This window comes from Balaenoptera borealis (genome assembly GCF_965194805.1).
Source record: "Balaenoptera borealis genome assembly, chromosome: 9".
Taxonomy (NCBI): Eukaryota; Metazoa; Chordata; class Mammalia; order Artiodactyla; family Balaenopteridae; genus Balaenoptera; species Balaenoptera borealis.
The window spans coordinates 3,633,223-3,653,701 of record NC_138873.1 but is presented as its reverse complement, the minus strand read 5'-3'; the positions used below and the strand labels follow the sequence as shown (position 1 = coordinate 3,653,701).

General features: G+C 35.8%; 1 protein-coding gene across 1 annotated transcript in view; it reads right to left on the bottom strand.

Moving 5' to 3' along the window:
- PDE10A (phosphodiesterase 10A) overlaps positions 1–20,479 on the bottom strand; it is a 299,172-nt gene that overhangs the window by 73,052 nt on the left and 205,641 nt on the right. Inside the window, 5 exon segments of the mRNA XM_082404536.1 lie at positions 5,315–5,366; positions 7,319–7,377; positions 8,189–8,239; positions 9,592–9,747; positions 11,747–11,887. Of these exon segments, the coding sequence (XP_082260662.1) occupies positions 5,315–5,366; positions 7,319–7,377; positions 8,189–8,239; positions 9,592–9,747; positions 11,747–11,887 (459 nt within the window).

Sequence of the window (20,479 nt, the reverse complement as noted above, 5' to 3'; positions counted from 1 at the left end):
CGACTGAGGAGTTCCTCGGCAGTGGAAACTGCTTCCTTTTCCCCACAGTATCCCAAACGCCCAGAACCAGGCCTAGAGCAGAGGTCGGCTAAAGTCCACAGGCCATTTAAATCCACCCCATTGCCTGTGTTTGTAAATAAAGTTTCACTGGGACGGAGCCACGCGCATTCCTTTATGCAGGGTTCACAGTTGCTACAACAGCAGCGCTGAGTAGTTAGTTGCAACATAGTACGGCCCACGAAGCATAACACTTTACTACTGGCCCTTAAAAAGAACTTGCCAGCCCTTAGATTAGAACATATAAGAACTCTCAATAAATACTTGAGGAGGAGGAACAACGTGAAGGTGGGAAGGGAGCTATGGGTGGCACTGCTGGCAAACCCAGAAACATCGCCCGTCTATTCTGCACACTCACGAGATCTTGAATTATTGTCATAATAAATTATCTACAGTGACATCTGCATCCTTAGTGGTCATGCTGGCTGCTTGATACTTGGGCACATACTTATGTCAATAGTTATAAAAATCTGGATGAAATGGACAATTTTCTAGAAAAAGGAAATGAATTCAGAAGGAGTTGAAAAATCTGAATGGAATCAGAATCATAAAGACAATTGAAATACTGTAAAAATAATTTATTCCCATAAAAGGCAGCAGGCCCAAATGATTTCAAATACGAATTACTTAAGAGTCTTCACAAATAAAGTCCCATCTAATTTAAATTGTTGTAAGTTCAGACAGAACAAAACTTCTTCAGTTATTTTTACAACCCCTGCAATGTCACTGATACTAAAAATTGACAAAGATACTATAAAAAAGAAAATCACAGACCAATTTACCTTGGAAACAGAAGAAAAATTATAAATACAAATATTAGCAAGTCAAACTTAGGAATAAATTTTTTTAAAGTTCAATATTTTAAAATTACACTCTATTCATAACTGTCCAGTAGTGTAAAGTCTATTGTTATAGTTCATAAAGCAATAAAACAAAGGAGAAAAATCATATGATTGTCTTTATGGCTGTCAAAAAACATATGTAATGAAATTCAGTAATTATTCATGATAAAATTTTAGTGAAATGGGAATAGAAGAAAAAATATATATGTACATGTGTATATATCGGTATGCATACACATCCTGATAATATGTGAAAATATCAGTCTTCATAATACAAAATGATAAAATATCAGAATTAACCAATTAAGGTTAAGACACTAAAGTTATGAACAAGACAAAGACATGTTATCATAATTATTAACACACAGTTAGGTAAAAAAAAGCATGAGTATACATATTTGAAGAGACAAAAGTTTTACTGTTAGGTGACAATGTTACTGAGTATGTTGAAAAGTCAAGAAAATCGACTGAAAACAATTACATGCAATAAGAAAGACTTCTGTTTTAAGATGAGTGACTCTAAACACATGTTTACTTTTTCATTCTCCCCGAATATTAAACTTTCAGTTTGAAATGACATTCACATACTGGAAAAGAGTTAATAAAGAAATCCTAGGCATATTTTGGTAATATTTATGAACTCCAAGCCTCAGAAGGTCATTCTAAAAGCCATCCCCTCTCCTACACACATTCTCTCTCACACACGCACAGACACACACACACACACATGCACACACACATGCGCACACAGGTTTACTTACAAGCGGAAGATAATTTTTGACAGCAACAGAGGATTTAAAATTCAGTGGAAATATATCTTCAAATTTCTGAGGAAAACTTATTTTAAACTTAAAATTCTTTACCAAGTCAAACTAGCATTCAGTCATAAGGCAAAATAAAGACATTTCTCAAGCACACAGATGAGCTTGAGCAAAAATAAACAAATAGATAAATTCAAGAAAGCATGGGAAGACTTGGGGTACAAGAAAAGGTGATGAGCAAAGAAACCACTAAAACTATAATGAAGCTGTAAAATTCATTAGGAAATGATATGTAAGGAGTTACAGGTGTAATATAGAAAAGCTAATTAAAAAAAGACTTAAAATATCTGGTTGTGCCCCCAAAATATATAAGATTAAAATACAAAAAAGGAAGAAGTAAAATTATGCTGTGTTTTATCATGGACCACACATATGTGAGCTGGACAGACAGAAAAGGATATATTCCTGAAAACATAATTTGAGGCCCCAGGTCTGGCAATTATAGAAGTCTGAAATGTCAAGGTTTTCAGTGATAAGAGCCAAGAAATCCCTCCTTTTATTCTCTCAAACTAATCTGAGTTAGGTAGTTGACGTCTTTTGGCTTACACCAAAGAGTCCAAATTAAAAAACAAGCTCAAGGCAAGTCTGATTTGAGAGAGAGAGAGGGAGGGTGGGAGAAAATATTCATTAATTGAATTACAGATGAGGAAGGGAATTTAAGTACAGATCAGAAGAATATTTAAAGTGCCCTGAATAATCCACTAGGAAACTATTGGAAGTAATGACTTCATCAAGGTTGCGGGATACAGGATCAAAATATAAAAACCAATATTCATTTTACCAAGGCAATTCATTTTATTTTACCAAGGCAATTACCAAGGCAATTCATTTTATTTCTATATATTTTCAATGAAAAATGTGAAAATAAAATTAAGAACACAATTTCATTTCTAATAGCACTAAAAGATAAAATACCTAGGAATAACTTTACCAAAATAAGAGCAATACTTGTACTTTGAAAATTACAGAACAGTGTTGAAAAAAATTAAGAAGAGCTAAATAAATGGAAAACATCTCATGTTGATGTATTGGAAGTCTTAATATTATTAAGATGGCAATATTCCTCAAATTGATCTACAGAGTCAACAAAATCCCTACCAGAATCCCATCTGAATTATTTGTAGAAATTGACAAGCTGGTTTCTGAAATTTATATGGAATTGCAAGGGGCTCAAAACAGCCAAAAAAATAATTGAACATGGAGAACAAATTTGGAGGACTCACGCTTCCTGATTTCAAAACTTTTTATAAAGCAACAGTAATCAAGACATGGTGATACTGTCATTAAGCTAGACATATAGATCAGTTGAATAGAACTGAGACCCTAAAAAGAAACCCATGTGTCTACGCTCACCTGATTCTAACAAGACCACATTTAAAGGGGAAATAATAGTCTTTTCAACAAATGGTACTGGAAAAACTGGATAGCTACATGCAAAAAAAATGAAGTTGGACCCTTACCCCATAAACAAAAATTAACTAACATAAGTCAAAACCCTAAATGTAAAAGCTAAAGCTATAAAACTCTTAGAAGAAAATATTGGAGTAAATTTTCATAATATCTGATATGGCAATGGATCCTTAGATATGACACCACAAGCATGAGCAACAAAAGAAAACAAAAGATAAATTAGACCTCATCAAAATTAAAACCTTTTGTGCTTCAAAAGATACTATCAAGAAAGTGAAAAGATAATACACAGATGGGAGAAAATATCTGCCAATCATACGTCACATAAGGGAGTGGTATCTATAATACATGATGAAATCTTAGAACATAATATTAAAAATTAAAGTAAAAAGCAGCCAATGAATCTGAATCTTTCATCACATGACAAGATGTTCGACATCATTAGTCACCAGGGAAATGCTAGTCAAAACCGCAAAACCGCAGTGAGATAGCACTTCACATCTACTATGATGGCAATAATCAAAAAGTAAGATAATAACCAGTGCTAGTGAGAACGTGGAGAAACTGGAACCCGTGTGCTGGTAGGAATGTAAAATGATACAAGTGCCATGGAAACAGTTTGGCTGTTCCTCAAAAAGTTAACCATAGAGTAACCGTATGACCTAGCAAATCCACTCTTACCTAAAACAACTGAAAACAGGTTATTAGAACTGAAAATTGTACCCAAATGTTCAAAAGAGCACTATTTGCATTAGCCAAAATGTGGTGATAAAGAGGTGGTAGCTAAAATGGTATGAAGTTTCCTTCTGAAGTAATGACAATGTCCTAAAATTGACTGGTGACAGTTGCAAATGTCTGTGAATATACTAAAAACCACTGATTTAAACACTTTAAATGGATTAATTGTATCATACAGGAATTATATCTCAATAAAACTGTTTCTTAAAGTATAATATTAATAATACAAGAACCGGTCAACAGTGTTTCTTGTACTCCTTGGACAAGCTCTATGTTGATCCACATTATATCTACATATTTTCATATTCTTCTTAATACTTTTCATTGCTTTACAAATTCCTTAAATTGTGTCACAACCAAAGAGCTATTTTTTTTTACTGTGCAATCAATTATTCTCTTTTTTTGTCCAAATACAGCTGAACCTTGAACACGGCAGAGGTTGGGGCACCGACCCTCTACACAGTCAAAAACCCCTGTATCACATACATCACCCTCCACATACGCGGTTCCTCTGTATCCACAGTTCCACATCTGCAAATTCCACAACTGCAGATCGTGTAGTACTATAGTATTTAGTCCTGACAAAAGTCCACGCATAAGTGGACCCATTCAAACCCATGCAGTTCAAGGGTCAACTGTAAAATCATCAATGTAATTAATTACAGAAAGAATGTGTGAAAGTAATAACCCCTAATATTACCCTCAGTAAACTGCCTGTTTCTACAAGACACTGAGCGTATCACACTCCATACCTGGCCTGCCATGGTATCAAAGAGAAATTGATCAGTGCACATCAGAAACCTGGAGAAGAAAAAACCCTTGTTGCACAGGATTACTATATTTTGAGAAAGGCCAGGAAAATGGGAAGGAGAAAGAACATTTATCAAAACAGACAACAGGGCATGAACGGCACCAAGCAAGCCAGCCTGGCACCCACGGGGTACACATGCACAGCACTTCGACTACTAGAAGCCACTTCCTCAGTGGAGTCTCTCCAGAGCACTAAAGCAGCAACGCTACACGTGGCGGAAAAAAATTCTATTTCATATGGCTTTCAGCCACAGTTGCCTGTGAGTCTTCTTGAAGAGAGAAATAATTAAGACTAAAACTAAGTAGAATGAACCTCAAGATCAGGAAGAATCCACTGGAAATTCCTAATATAACCTATATGCAAAAGGTATTCTGAAGAAATCATAAAAAGAAACTGAATGTTTTTCCAAATTAGCTCTCCACTAAATAATCAAAAACTGAGGTATTTTTCAAAACCCCTCCAAAATTAACAGAAGTGACAAATAAATCAAGGCAACGCCTCCAGATCACTAAGCACCACCCTTTCATCATATTTAAAACAGCATGTATGTCTCGTACATTAAAATGTTCCACCACATATTAGGACATGAATCTGAGGATTAAATAAAATCATTTTCCAAACAGAAGGCAACCTACCATTATGTGTTCAAGTAGAGAATCTATTGCAACTATGTTATCAAAATACGTTCTGAAAAAAAGGAAGATAAAACCTTTAAGTAATGTTATTAGAACAAAGAACATGTTAAACTTTGAATACATTTCCCAATTTTGTCTACATTTAAATAAAAAACATAAAGGTATATGTTGTTTGATTTTTGTCCTTTTGTGGAAACAACCAATAATATTATTTTAAAGAGAGAAATGAAAGTTTATCATTGACTTTAGTATAAGGACTCTAATTCTGGAGGCTGCATTAAGTAATTATTTTATCAGTAAGTATTCAAGGTAGAGAGAAAGTTTGGAGCATTTAACTAAAACTATGAAGAAATAAAATTGGTTTCATCAAATTTAATATCTCATAAATAACTTTGATCTAAAATAAAAGTATTTAAATTTGCTAAATCTCATTAATATGCTAAAAATGTAAATTATCACTGAAAAACTCAAAAGTTAAAATGTAGTTTAACTGTACTTAGAAAGCAAGGCAATTCATTTCAGAAGAGATATCAGAATACAAATAATGACAAGGACCTGACAACTTTACACAAGTAAAATATATATTCATCATTTTGAACTGCAAGTAAATATTTTGGAGGCATATGGTACAGACATTAAAATGTAGTCCAGAGAAACAGATGAATCAACAGGCATGTGTTATAGGGAATATATAAAGAAATACTCTTAACATAGACTCGATTGGCAAGGTACTGCTTTCAGTTTAGTTTTGTGAGAACTTAGTAATGTATTCAGGATTAAGATAACTTATAGCAATAAACAGTGCCTTTTTTTTTTAGAAGAGAAATCATCTGGCTTGAAGCTACTAATATGCTTAGTTACACCATCCACTGAGGAATATCCTGCAAGTAACAGGGCAAAGCAAATGGGTTTCCCACTGGGGAACAGATTTCAGGTGTCACATGAGGGTTTTAACTGGACTTTGGGAGACCTGCAAAGTATTCAAATACATTAGTACGAGAACGTGCACAGCTTCCCTTCCTAGGTGTTTCTGAAGTAGTAATATCATGTGTCCCAGAGATATTGTATAATTCCATCTCAAAGAAGATAGTTGGCCTAGGGTATCAAAAGAGCACTCCCTCAGTCCCATACCTCTCTAATTTTATATTCCAAAGCACAAAGCAGCAACTTCAGAATCATTAGCGCTGAGGATTACAAGACTTGGTGATGAGTTAGTTATGAAGTGTGCCAGGGTGACATGTGAGCGAGAACACAGTCGGAGTTGTGTTGGAGGCCTTGGAGGCACAGGTACATCACACCTTGAGTTAACTTGTCAGAGGACGGGACCTGAAGTTACCATGTCCTGGGGCGTTTTAGATTTCAACAATTAAGCAGATGGGCCAGATAGATACGAGATCTTCCCAGTAGCAAGCAAACCCAATATGAACCTGAAATTTAATAAATATCTGTAATTGCTTCCACTGCCAGCCCAAGGGAGTTTTTCTAGGTCAAACTTCAGGGAAATGGAGCATTTTCTGGAGAATGATATCTGAGCTACTCTACATGGGATAATTAAAATGATAATATTAAGAGTCTGTTTTAATGTACTGACATTTGTTGAAAAGGCCAGAGAGGACTTTTTGGAAAATAATAAACTAGGACATTTCCTCTCCTTCTACTGCTGTCAGTTTTCTCCTATGAAAATAGAAATATCAATACTTAGTGCATCTCTCTATATAGTCTCTAACACCTTCTAGTGAGTCTGCTTAGAAAATATATACCAACTTGCAAATTAAGATCATCACATATACATCTGCGATCTTTCACTTGTAAAGTAAACGTGGATGAGAATGTAACTCTATGATCCAAAACAGGACCGACCATACTTACCAGACCACTTGCCTAATAAAGATTCGTCTTCTGTTACTGACGGCACTAGACAGTAATCTATCACTGTCAGAGCCTGCACTTAACCTAAACTGTTGATCAATAAGAGCTACCACATCCCTAGAAATGAACACTTACTTTGATACGTCGAGTAGAAAGTCATTCAATTCAGTCTGTTTGGCAAGACCTCTGCACACCTGCCATACAAAATAATGGCTATTAATTTTAAGGGAGTTCTGCTTATTTAAGAATAAAAATTCCAGAATACTATTTACCTTATTTATTTAAAAAGGCATAACACAATCACTACTTCAATGTTTTTAAGATTGTACTTGGGTGCATATCCTACCTACATTCAATACTGTTAGGTCCAGGAAGCCCTTTCTTCTCATACCATTATCCTAAAATATATATACATTTTCTCCCTATCAGACAGTTCCTCATCAACCTGAGTTTGCTGAAATGGACTTAAAGGAACAAAATGAGAAAAAGTGGAAGATACAAAATAGAATTCTATGGCTGCCATGTTCCTGAACTTAAAAGTCTAGTTATCAGGAAAACTCCATGAAGTTTGTGATCTTTTAAATTAGATCACATTTTCAAGAGAATCAGGTATCTTAAATAACAATTAATGTTTAAGATTAATGTTTTCATATACCACTTAGTTTAGTGGATGTTTTAATTTAGGAAATGGAGTCATAAAAATATCAGTGTTACTGCCAGGAGGAGGTCATTCCTGGGCTTTCAGTGGAAAACAAAAACCAGGATAGGGAACATAAATAATTTAACATTGTATGTAAATATATAAAAATAATTAATTGGAAAATATTGAAGGCAGGGAGTAAGTAAATATAAGCAAATAGATCAAACATTTTAGAAACAACAAAATACCTAATACCCAAAAACAAAGCCCTGGGTTACTCGTTAACCTCCATTCCGTTCCCCAGCGCTGCACTCCAAACACCCCTTCTCCTAGGAAGCCCCTGTGAAAACAGCCCAAAGACACACCTGAACCTGATGTATGGCTACTGAAGCCCAGGCAAGATTTGCTGTTGCAACCTAAAAAAAAAAAAAAGAGTATGAAGCAAGTTTTCCTCAGTCACACGCAGACATCCCAGCGAAGGACCCTAGCATAAACATATATGAACAATTTTGTAAGATCGTTGCATTTTTGAATATTTTGCCAAATGGGAATTGTCAAATATGTATAAAGTTTCTCTTTTATATTTCCCACTTCTTTATTACTGAGTTTAATGCTCTCTTGTTCTTCCTACTTTGGGTTACAAAGGAAGATAAATTGATTAAGAGAGCTGTCATCCAATGATTTTAACATAAAATAATTATTTTTCAGTTCCACCAAAATACTATTAAAAAGGCCTCTAATGACCACTTTAAAATGAGGAAGTATTTCCCAGACTTCGCTGACAAGTGCTCAAACTTCCAGCTATTCTATTTCTTTGATTTTTCATCCATCTAACAAATATTTATTGCGTGCCTACTAGGTACCAGGCGCTGTTCTAGATGCTGGAGATACAGCATCAACGACAGACCAGCTCACAGCTGCTGCGGGCAGAGGGAAGGGCAAGAAAGAAAATAAAGCGAAGCGCACGTTATACTGGCTGGTGACGGGGCTATAGCGGAACAGAGGCACGACAGAGGGACGGGAGCCGCTCACATCCGTGTGCGGTGTTCAGAGAAGGCCGATCAGAGAGGGTGACCTTAGAGCACATTCCCGAAGGAGGCAGCTGGGGCTGGGTACAGGACAAGCGCAGCGCAAGCGGGGGGAGAACAGAGGCGCAGGCTGTGCGCAGGGGAGGGCCCAGCGTGGCTGCAGGAAGGGAAGGGGCTGGAGCAGGAGAAGACGGGTCATCTGGGTCAGTGCACACGTGCGGGCCACGGAGGGACCTGCGCGAGCACCACGTCTGACAGATAGATCGTGTGCTGTTTGGTTTTAGTAGGATTGAGCCGTTCCGGTGCAGGGAACAGTGAACGGAAGTTATTGTTTCCCAAATGGATTTGATGCTGGAACTTCTATTCAGGACATACTCTAGGAAGAGGACATTTTTAAGGGGTCAACTAGAATGTGAAAACTCTCCAAAGCCATCCTACTACTTCACTTGATTCACAATATGGTATTTTATTTTTATTGTTAAAATGGATCCTTACTAAAATAACTTACTATAAATTTCTATATCGCTATATTGAGTGAGTTTCCTCTCTAAACAGCTGCAAAACAAAAAAAAATGTTTTAAAAAATCGTTAGTATTAGTATCAAAATATTATTAAGCAAATTACGGTTTTAAATATTCACTCATTAAATATTCATCATATATTAACTGAAGACTATTAATAAGCACCTTCAGTGAACCAGGTACAACTAAAAGCCCTCACAGGGAGTGTCCAGGCCTCACCTCCTGATGACTCAGACAGAAGGCTTCTTTGCCCCAGTGCCGGTACAGCTCAAGGATGCCGATCAAATCACCGATCGCTGTGACAATTGGCAAACAAAGAACAGACTGGATACGCGTCCCTGATTCCAGTCCGGTACCTCTTGGAAATCGTTCATCCTAAAAGAATAGCAGGGTAAAAGATATAAATTCAGTGAAAGTAATGGAATCATCAAGTTATGATCCTATCAGAAAATTCCTTATACTCGTCATCAGTAATAAGCAGTCCTTTTCAAAGGAAAACCAAATGATCATGGCCACTATAAACATTGCTTAAGAAAATGCTTATCTTTAGCAACGTGGAACTTATACCCAAATATGGATTTAATGTTTCTTTATCATTGTACAGTAGAATTTAATTAGTGAATGAATATACATAACTTCATGCAATGATAAAAGTAATTATGATGGTTAACATTTATTTATTCCTCACCTGGTATGTGCCAGAACTAAGGGATTTACAGGTATAACGTCACAAGTGAAAATTACTCCAAATGTAAATGCCATAGGAAGGAAATTACATGTATAAAATTTTTTCTCTTCTATTTTTAAGGTTAGAATAACACAAAAGCATATGTTAATGAAAGTCATTGTAACTGAACCTCAAAGGCCCATATTAGATATTCAAATCATCCAATAATTACCAATTACCTATCATAAGAAATGAATCGGTTCTTTTGACTTAATTTTCTAGCTTAGCAAAATCACTCAAAGGAACACAAGAAACTCGAATTAATATCAAAACATCAATTCTATTTATTCAATTTCTGTGGTCTACAGGAAGCTTTTCATGAATAGACTGGTATAAATCTATACTTTGTAATTTACAGATATTTTGAAAGCTTGCATATACATACAATAGAACATTTTCAAATGACAACTTACACGGTATCTACTTTTTACGTTTACTTCTTAGAAATGAAATATATTTGGCATATAACATTGTGGAAGTTTAAGGTATACAACATGTTGATACATTTATATATTGTAATATGGTTGCCACTGTAGCATTGTTAATACCTCTATCAAGCCACGTAATTATCTTTTCTTTTTTGTGGTGAGAATAATTAAGATCTAGTCTCTTAGCAAGTTTGATGATTATAATACAATATTGTTGTCTATATACATTATACTGTGAAACATTTATTTTTAGCACTTTTTCTTTTCTTATTTTTGATAAAGTAACTAGTAACCTGATTTGTTCAAGGCTATACAGATAACTAGTGGCAAAAACAAAATTAATATCTAGATTTTGTGACTCCAATTTAGTACTTTTTCAGAGCAAATTCATGACACCTATATACTTGTTTGTATGCTTGTCAGTTTCAAAGTCTGAGCTCATGCAGTGACATTTCATCACAGTGTGCACATGCACTGTGGGAGACTGCTCTGAGGGCTCTGTTTTGTCCTGTTCTCTGTACCCATGGCCTTGGTCAGACCCTCCTACTCTCAGTCTGGGCCTCCCATGGGATTTGCTTGGCTAACTTGAGGGCAGTGAATTTGTTGTAAGCAGAGGCTTGAAAAGTCACTTGCATGTGTCCACTTCTTCTCTCTGACACCTGCCACCATCATAAGAACATGAGGCTAGCCTTACTGGAGGGGGTGGTGAGACACACACAGAGAACGAAGGCCACCTAAGACTGGCCAGCTCCTAAGTGACGGCCAGTTGATCTCAGACACATAAGCAAGCCCAGTCAAAGATAGCCCAGATCAGCAGAATGACCCAATCCAGAGACAGTGAGTGGTGGCTCTATGACTCCACTAAAATCTGGGGTGGTTTGTCACACAGCAATAGCTGACTCATTCATATATATCCTGCTAGGATATGAAACATAAAACAGTAATCATCTAGTCTATATGACTATGAGTATACATTTTTATGCTTAACTATACTGGCAAATGTTGAAAGAACAACTACTCAAATCTACATCTTGGGGGTACGTGAGATATAATTCTTGGAGTACAAAGAATTAGTTTACATACAAATGCATTTATTGGTCTGTATCTTGCTTTAAAGCTTTTATAAAATGGCTTAAATTATAACATCAAGAGTATATGTTATCTTTCTTAATTAAATACTTCAGGTTACGAATGTCACAAAGGGTAAAAAGCCACTTACCCCAAGGATGTCTTCTACTAGCAATGTTTTTCTGGACTTGGCCACATAGGCAGAGGTGGTGGTGCCCTGGGCGATGGGCCCAGCAGGGATGAGCCTGGGTTTTCCTTCCTTGATTCCAGGTGGGGTAAACACACAAAGGCTCTAGGAAGAAGAAAGGAATATGTTTTATAGACTTAGGAAAGTCTTTGGCACAGGACGAAAAGATTACTTAACATTCGCGAGAAATCTGTGAGCCAAGGAAAAGTAGAGACATAAGATGAGGAAAGGTGCTTTGCAATGACCAAACTGAGCATCTGAGGTGAAATTCTCTTTCATATGTTCTACGCACACAACACACAGGCTAGATACAATACTCACACAAATGTCTAGGTGCAGAAAATCTCTTAAAATAGCCTCCGATTTTTATCCACAGAAAATAATAAAATGAAAAAAAAATGTAAGCTGTCCTTGGGCTCAAGAAACTATCACACAAGAAACAGACACACTGCACCCCACCGCCCTACAGACTTGCCACATGGCTCTGTAACTACAGGTCAACGTGATTTGGTTATATTTTTTCATTTTCATTAAAAATCTTTCTCAGAACATTATTTCTATTTTTAATACTCAACCACTCCATTCCTGAAACTGACGTGCCCATAAAATTACAGATTCAGAATACTATTGGTAAGATCTTTGCTCTTCTCTGCACACACACACCAAAAAAAAAAAGGACAAAGCTGGGTGTATCTTTCCGTCTCAAAAGACTAGGTGGGAGGGTAACATTTGAAATTATTTTAGAAGAAATGTTTTTTAAAATATGATCAGTTATTTTGACTAAACCAAATCATATTTAAAAATAAATTTCTACTAAATAAGAATTGCTCATCAAAACAAGTCATCTGGGCATGGGGAGAAATATTTTGACATAATTGTGTTATGATTACCTACTCAATTTGAAAAATATTAAAGTTCTGGTAAATTCTCCCAACACTATACTTTTATCTTAAATTGGAGTGCTGTGACTTACGGATGATGCCCTTTTGAAGCAGTGAGTATTAGGCAATCCTCTGAAGCTAAAGATGTTCCTATTAATGCTTGCTAGCATTAAGCTAGGTCTAGGTGAAGACAATGAGTTGGATGTGGTTATTACTTTTTAGATAATGTGGTTTTCAAGCTTTGTAATGTCGAAGAGCCCTTTCTTCAAGTAAAATCTTACAATCACAAGACAGTGAACCCTATAAACTTGAGCTACTTCCATCACTGGGAGCAGAGAGGAGGAAAACAGCTTTGGCTCACCCCATCTGCTTTAAATAAGTCATCATTATCTAAAGATGACAAGTTAAGTTCAAAATATTTTTATTCCTTAATATATCTACATTCGTTAGGATTGTGTTTAAGCAGTAATTTGGTATTATGCCTGTGAAAAATGTTTTATGAATGCTTCTTTTAAAAAGGATTAAGCTTAAAATGTTTAAATACAAGTTACACACTTTAAAAAGATTTTTATAATTCAACTACACGTAAGATGATAAATGACAAATGCACTTTATTTTTAAAGAGGTTAGAAATAAGTCACTGTTTTTAGAGTTACTATAATGCACCAATATACATATGACATAAACAAAGTAAGACTTTCATTAGATTTACTATCTATGTGGCAATGCAATTCAGTGTGTCACCCCTTCTTAAGATTGAGAGAAGAGTAGCGAAATGATCCAAGAACAGGAAGAGACATGATTGCAAGAAAAAAATGTAAAGGACATGGTATATTTAGCCTGAATAAAAGTCAGAATTGACAATGATTTTTCCAAACTATGAGAAAGTTAATCGTAAGAAGGATGCTGAGTAATGTTTCTTTACTCAACCAGAGTCAGAACTGCAGGAAATGAACTTAAATTGACCTGAATCGCTTAGATAAGTCTTAAAGAACTTCCCATGACAGCAAGAGAAAGTAAACTCTAAAGCAAGCTCCCAACAGAAGGTTTGGATTTTTTAAAAAATAGTTGTTGACTTTATTTGTTTGTTGTTTGAAAATATACAACAGATATCTCTTTTGGATGACTTTGCTATATGCCCTTTAAGCCTGGATTTAATAGTATCTTCATAATATCTTCATAATAATATCTTCATAATAATATCTTCATTTAGCTTCATAATTCAATATGACAAAATAGCTTACACATACACATTGCTAGGTTATTAGGTCATTTATTTAATATAAAACATTTATTGCCTCTGTGTAGGCTTTCTATATGATGCACAAGAAACAGACAAGCAAATACTGCACCTTGGGTATATGGAAAGCTATTTTACATACTAGATTTGCTGAAAATAAATGATTTAGAAATCTTTCAATTACTTGATTGAATGTGGAAAACTCCTTGTGGAAAATAATTATCAAAAAAATAAATAATTCTTTACAGTGGGAACCTTATACTTGTTTTACTAATTAGGTTATGATTTTTGTTCATACTTACCAAGTAGAAATGTTTACAAATGAGAGCTGAGGGCAAGTGCTAACAAAATTTTGAATAAGTTGTCACATGAAGGCCAAAAGCTCAGATAGGAAGGGAAAATGAGGACCAACCTAGACAGACACCTGTTTTTTTATGTTTTTACAGCTTCAATTTCTCTCCTCTGTGTACTTAGTAGTTTCCTACTCTTTTTGGGTGGCATTTTTTTTTTTAACTCCATACAATTCACCTGTGCAACAGCTCCGTCCGTGACCTCCATTTCTGACTAAAGATCAATCACTGGTTTGAATTGTGTGTTCTGCAATAGCATATTCTGTATGATCTTTGTAGTGGAACAGGCTGATAGGCAGCTATTACTGCAAACAGACAAGGTCGATAACGAACCTCCAAATTAGAAGCTAAATTTTACATGTATTCAGGAATGGAGAAAAGTTTATTAAATATACCTTTATTTACTTCACAGAAATAATCGAACAGATACTTGTGTATCGAATAGTCTTCTTTTTCCCACTGGCTGAACTGACACTTTCATCATATACTAAATCCCCAAGTACACTTGGGTCTGCTTCTGAACTCTCAATTCTGTACCACTTGGTTTATTTGCCTAGCACACTATTTTTATTACCGTAAGTTTATAGCACATGTTGTGATCTGGCAAGGCGAGTCTTGCTTGGGTTCTTCATGTTTCAAAATAATCATAATTTATAAGACATATTTTGCATTTTTCATTGGTGAAGGGCCTGCATTAACGCATTAACAACTGATGGGTATAAATAAGTTCTAAAGAAACTTAAAAATGAAGTAAGGGCTTTTTCAAAATCAATCATGATGAATTTTTAAAGACGTATTTAAAAAAATTTTTAATACAATGCTTAAAGGTTACTTTCCATTTAAAGTTATTACAAAATATTGGCTATATTTCCCATATTGTACAATACATCCTCGGAAGCCTATCTTACACCCAATGGTTTGTACCTCCCACTCCTCCATGCCAATCATTATGAATTTTGACATAAGAACTTGACTGGGATGTTCAGATTAATAAGATGAAAAAGATTATACTCACTATTTATTTTCATAGGTGGATGAATGAAAACTTTCATCAAACATCACTACATAACATTTTAAACGTATTAAGACTGTTATGCATACATTTACAATCTATAACATCCAGTGTTGAAATGAGTCTCTAAAATTAATTTCTGCTTTAATGTTGTATGAATCTATGAAAACTTTTATTAACACAAACATTTTTTGGAGGCTAGAGATGAAAACTACATGAAAATTAAACACAAGGAAAAGGTTCAAAGTTTCAAACCTCAACCACCTCTACCCTTTCCAGAGAAGAGCGTCACTGCACTCAGGGCGTGCACCTGCCCACTGATGCTCTGCGCCTTCACTCCCACCTGACAGCTCTGCAGGTGGCTTGACTGTTGTTAGGCCCTTCCCCTCCCAACACCAGCAAGGAGACTGGCCAAAGAGCTAGAAATCAATCCAGAGGCGAGGCCATGTAGTAGTAGGGGATGAATTAGCTCTTTCAATATTTCAAAGAAACTCATTATGAACTATCCAATATTTTTGTGATAACAGTACATTTTCATAAATATTTCTAAAGTTAAATAATTTAAACTAGAGAAGATTGGTAACGGTAGTCATAATGAATAAGTTGGCTCAATGAAGGAATAAAAAGCATTCAAATTAGTTAAAAAATCAAATTTTGAGAAATAGATTGGGTGGGAAAAGAACCAGAGAATAGACTATCACACATTATTTCTGAAAAACCAGGATTTTTTGATGAATTGGGAAACTCTGATTCATTGACATCAACTAAAGAGAGAAGTCTACTTCACTTGGTAAACAGTTGCTCTCATCTTTCTTTCCATGAACGATTCAAAGATCACTTGATTCATGAAACTTCACTTTCATGTTAAGGTCTCAACTCACAACCAGTTAAATTTTGGAAACACTTGTTAAGAAGAAAAAACATTATTTAGGCTTACCATTAAGTTATTTTTCTTATAGACACTAGATGGCACTGGAGAGTAGATGAATGTAGATCCGGGCAGAGGGCGTGAGCCAGGAACCCCAGGTACACTGGACCTTGAACCACATGCCTAACTTTGTTAGCATAATTCTTAGAAATAAACCTACTAAAGTCATAGTGCATTGAAAAAAGTCACACAGTTACTCTAAACTACTGGCTGTAAACTGGTTTCTAAGCTAATACACAAAAGCTATCTATGAACTTACTTTATGAATTATAAAGTTTGACGTATAATTAGAGATCACTAGGTTTCCAGCTTTCACAAACCACAATTACAGGCAACACAAGAAAAACTATAGTAATGACATTATAAAAAATGTTACATAGTAAGTGGAGTATGTGACTAGGTATGAAAGAGAAGACCTGTAGAAACATTAAAAGGTGAATTAAGCAAAATCTTAATCATGGAAAAATCAGTTTTGCCCAACAAACATTTCAAAAGCATCTTGTATATGTTATGTGTCAGACACTGGTATTGGTCAGAACACAAAAGGCTTCCTTTCCCAGCTCCAGATTTCTCACAAATTGCTTCTTCCTTTACTGTCCCTTCTTGTCTGTTAAAGGAGAGGCCTCCTAAGCCCTGCTCTACCACAGGGCTCATCGTCCAAGCTCTTTTCAGTGTCACCAACCCCAGCACCCCTGCCAGCCCCATCAAATGCAGGATCCCAGGGCACCTTGGTTCCTCTCTGTTCGCACGTAAGGTCCTGTGCTGTAATTAACTGTGGATTTCTTGATTTCTCCTACTGGTTGTACATTCTTTGAGGACGGGAATGATTTTTATTTATCTTTGAATGCTCAGCAATTTAGCACAGTTTTTGGTACATGGCAGGTGTCTGAAATGGTTTGTTAAATAACACGCATGATGTAACATTTAACCAATGGAGGTTAAATTCAGACTTAGAAAGTTTAAGACTCTTGTCAAAGTCCCAAAGTGGTGAATTGGAACTCACACAATCCAACTCCAGAATCAAAATTCTTTGGAAAACTCAGCTGCTAACTGGGAAGCTTGCCTTCTCTTCCCAAGCTCTGAGACAGTGTAGACAGCACAGGAATTCTCTCTCCTGAAGGGCTGTCCCCAGTGGAGTGTTAGCACAGAAGTACAGGAAACGATTCTGGTTCATCAATGTGCCCCACGGCTAGCAACTGCCTGAACGAGGCTGGTGCTCAAAAAACAGTGTTCAGTAAATGTCCTACCAGCTTTTTAAAAAACATCATTTCAACACTGCTTTCCATTTCTTCCATTTACCAGTCTATTAGTTTTCTATCATCTTTTGCATTAAATGGAGCAATTTATATTGTCCTCAAACACTGTCCATTTTATCTAGATTTTCACATTTATTAATATAAGTATCCTCTCATAATTTGTCATTTTCACGCTATTGTTTTACTATCTTTTAAATTATCTTCAAAATGAGTGTGATAATCACATTTTATGCTTTATTTTTAGTGCTTTAATACCACTTAGGTTGTTTTCTATCATCTCCTAAACTTTCTATGTTTTCTTTAAATTTTTCTTCTCTGGTAATATGAATGTGGGTTTTAAATTCTACTAGTATAACTTTTGATGTATTTAAATATTACTTAAATTATATTTCTCAATGCATCAATTTCAGAAATTAAATTTTTTCTACTGATTCTCACTTACGAAAAAAGAAATTAATACTTTTATACATATAAGGATGTCATAGTCCCTGCCATGTCTGTCTTAATCCTTGGTATTTATTGATATAGACTAAAAATTTTATCTCAGTCCATTTGGGTTGCATTATTATAATTTTGTCACTAAAGTATATATATTTTGTTTTGAAAGTGAGTTATTAAGAAACACTTTCTAACTATGATTCAAAATCCAGAGACAGTTTTTAAAAACATTGATAAATATCTATAATATGCTACCTTTCATGTACAAAGGAAGAAATGTAAGAAAATATACATGTATCTGCTCATTGTTCAACAAAATGTTTTATTTTATTTAATATGGTTAGCTTACATTTTAGAAGTATGTCAACATCTGTTGCAAGCAATATGGCAGATTAGATAATTTGACACTCCTGAAAAAAACAATTTTAAAATTATTTAAAAGCTGGATAAAGTATATTTCACAAATATTTTATAACGCATTGCTGGGCTGACAAGAATGGAGGAATCCACAGAAATCTAAAAGGAAGTAGATAAAGGAACCCTGAGAGGTTAGCAAATCCCAAACTGTTTTTTTCTTGAGAGCATCAACTAAAGCCTAGATATAGAGTTGACGCTTGAACAACATGGGTTTGAACTGTGTTCATCCACTAATTTATTTCAATAAATGCCGTGGTAGTACTACACATCTGCGGCTGATTGAGTCTGCAGATGTGGACCCGTGGATACTGAGGGCCGACTGTAAAGTTATATGTGGATTTTCAACTGCATGGATGGGGCCAGGACCAGCAAAGGGCTATGGGCTCATCTTAGTTTGAAGGGTGAATATACTTACAGCTGCAAGGGGATTACTAGGAAACCAGATTATCTTGGATTTATTGCTGGAGGGAAAATAAAAATCTCCTCTGAAAAATAACAACTGCACATCATGTGGATTTGAGGCTTGAATCCATACCACTCAGTGGTCTGAAAAAAAATCTCAACTAGATAATTTAATTAAAATAGTCCTGAATTGATACTGCCTTAGGTGATTGACAAAAACAGATACATATCCAATCTCTAGAAATACAACAGGAAAGGAACTTCAACAGCCTCAAGAATATCCATTTAAAAGGGTCAAAAGAATATGGTTTATGGTTAATAAATAAAAGGCATGAGCACATAAGTCATCATTGATGAAAGGCAGATGAAACAAAAGCCAAGAAACTAATTTCAGAAAGAATGTGAAACAACACAAGAGAGGTATAGTTAGTATATTTCAAGAAATAAAAGATAAACTTGAAAATAGGTCCAGGGAACAAAAAAAAAATGAAGGACTGAGACAAATCCAAAAACCACCAAAATGTAACTAATTATAGTCAATATATGGAGAGATAATATTTATCAACCTGAATTCTCCATCCAGCAAAAATATCTTTCAAGAAAGCAGGGAAAGAAAGATATATTCAGACACACAAAAATGAGAGTTTCACATCAGCAGATTCTCACTCAGGGAAGTTCTCCGAGACAGAAGAAAACTGATTCCAAATGTCAGACCTGAGATACAAGAAGAAATGAGGAGCAAAGGGACGGGTAATTATGCAGATACATCTAAAGAAACACCGCCGTGAACTTCAGACTGCAGACAGTAGGTCTTCTTCCTAATCCAGAGAGATCACTGGGCTAAGGAAGTAACAAGGGCCTCACTACCTATGCGGAATGCATAAAAGGAAAAATACAGTGAACAGAACAGTCATTATCCCCTAAAATTATCCTCCCAGGGAGACAAGGTCTTTGCCTTCGTGAGGCTTATAGTCTAGTGAGAAAGCCAGATAAGCAAATAATCGAACAAATCACAGATAAATATGTAATTACAGGTTCAGCTAAATTCTATGCAGGAGAAGTATATGACATTAAGAAAGCATAGCAGAGTGGAATCTGACTTAGGAAGGTCAGAAAAAGCTACAGTTTTGCTATGTGCCCTGCTGCTCCTAGGGTTATACTGTTAAACAGGATACACTTGGCCCCTGAGATGTGGGAGAGAAGGGAGTAATGACCCTAGAGAGAACCACATAGAGTATATTAACTGACCTGAGGGGTTTAGAATAAGGAGCCAACTAAAGCTTGAAAAGACATGGTATTCCCCCCCCCTCAATTAAGCTACAAAAGTGAATGATAAGTAAAAGTGAAAGAATTAGAATTGATACACAGAGAATTGCATTTTGGATTTTATAGATACAAAAGCGTTTTCTAAATCATCATCACGCAGAAGTATGCAAACAACGACATGAGAAGTACAGCCAAGTGAGTAAGAGCATGGGGTTTGGGAATCTCAATCCAGGCTCCAAGAGTCAAGCACCGTTGGAGGTGCCCACACTGCAGACCCAGGCCTCGAGGCGCCCGCCGCTTTTCGACCTCTGCAAACAAGGTCTCCCCGTCACCCCATTCTCCATCACGTGGAGAAGAAGAGGGCCAACCCACCGTGGCAGCCTCGGTTTAGGGTTCATATCATTTCTTTTCAGGTAAACAGCTAGAATGCTGAGTCCGCGATCCAGGTTTCAGTAGAGAATCTCATTGGTCCCCGTTTGGGTCCCAAACAGCTGTGGTTGAAGGTCA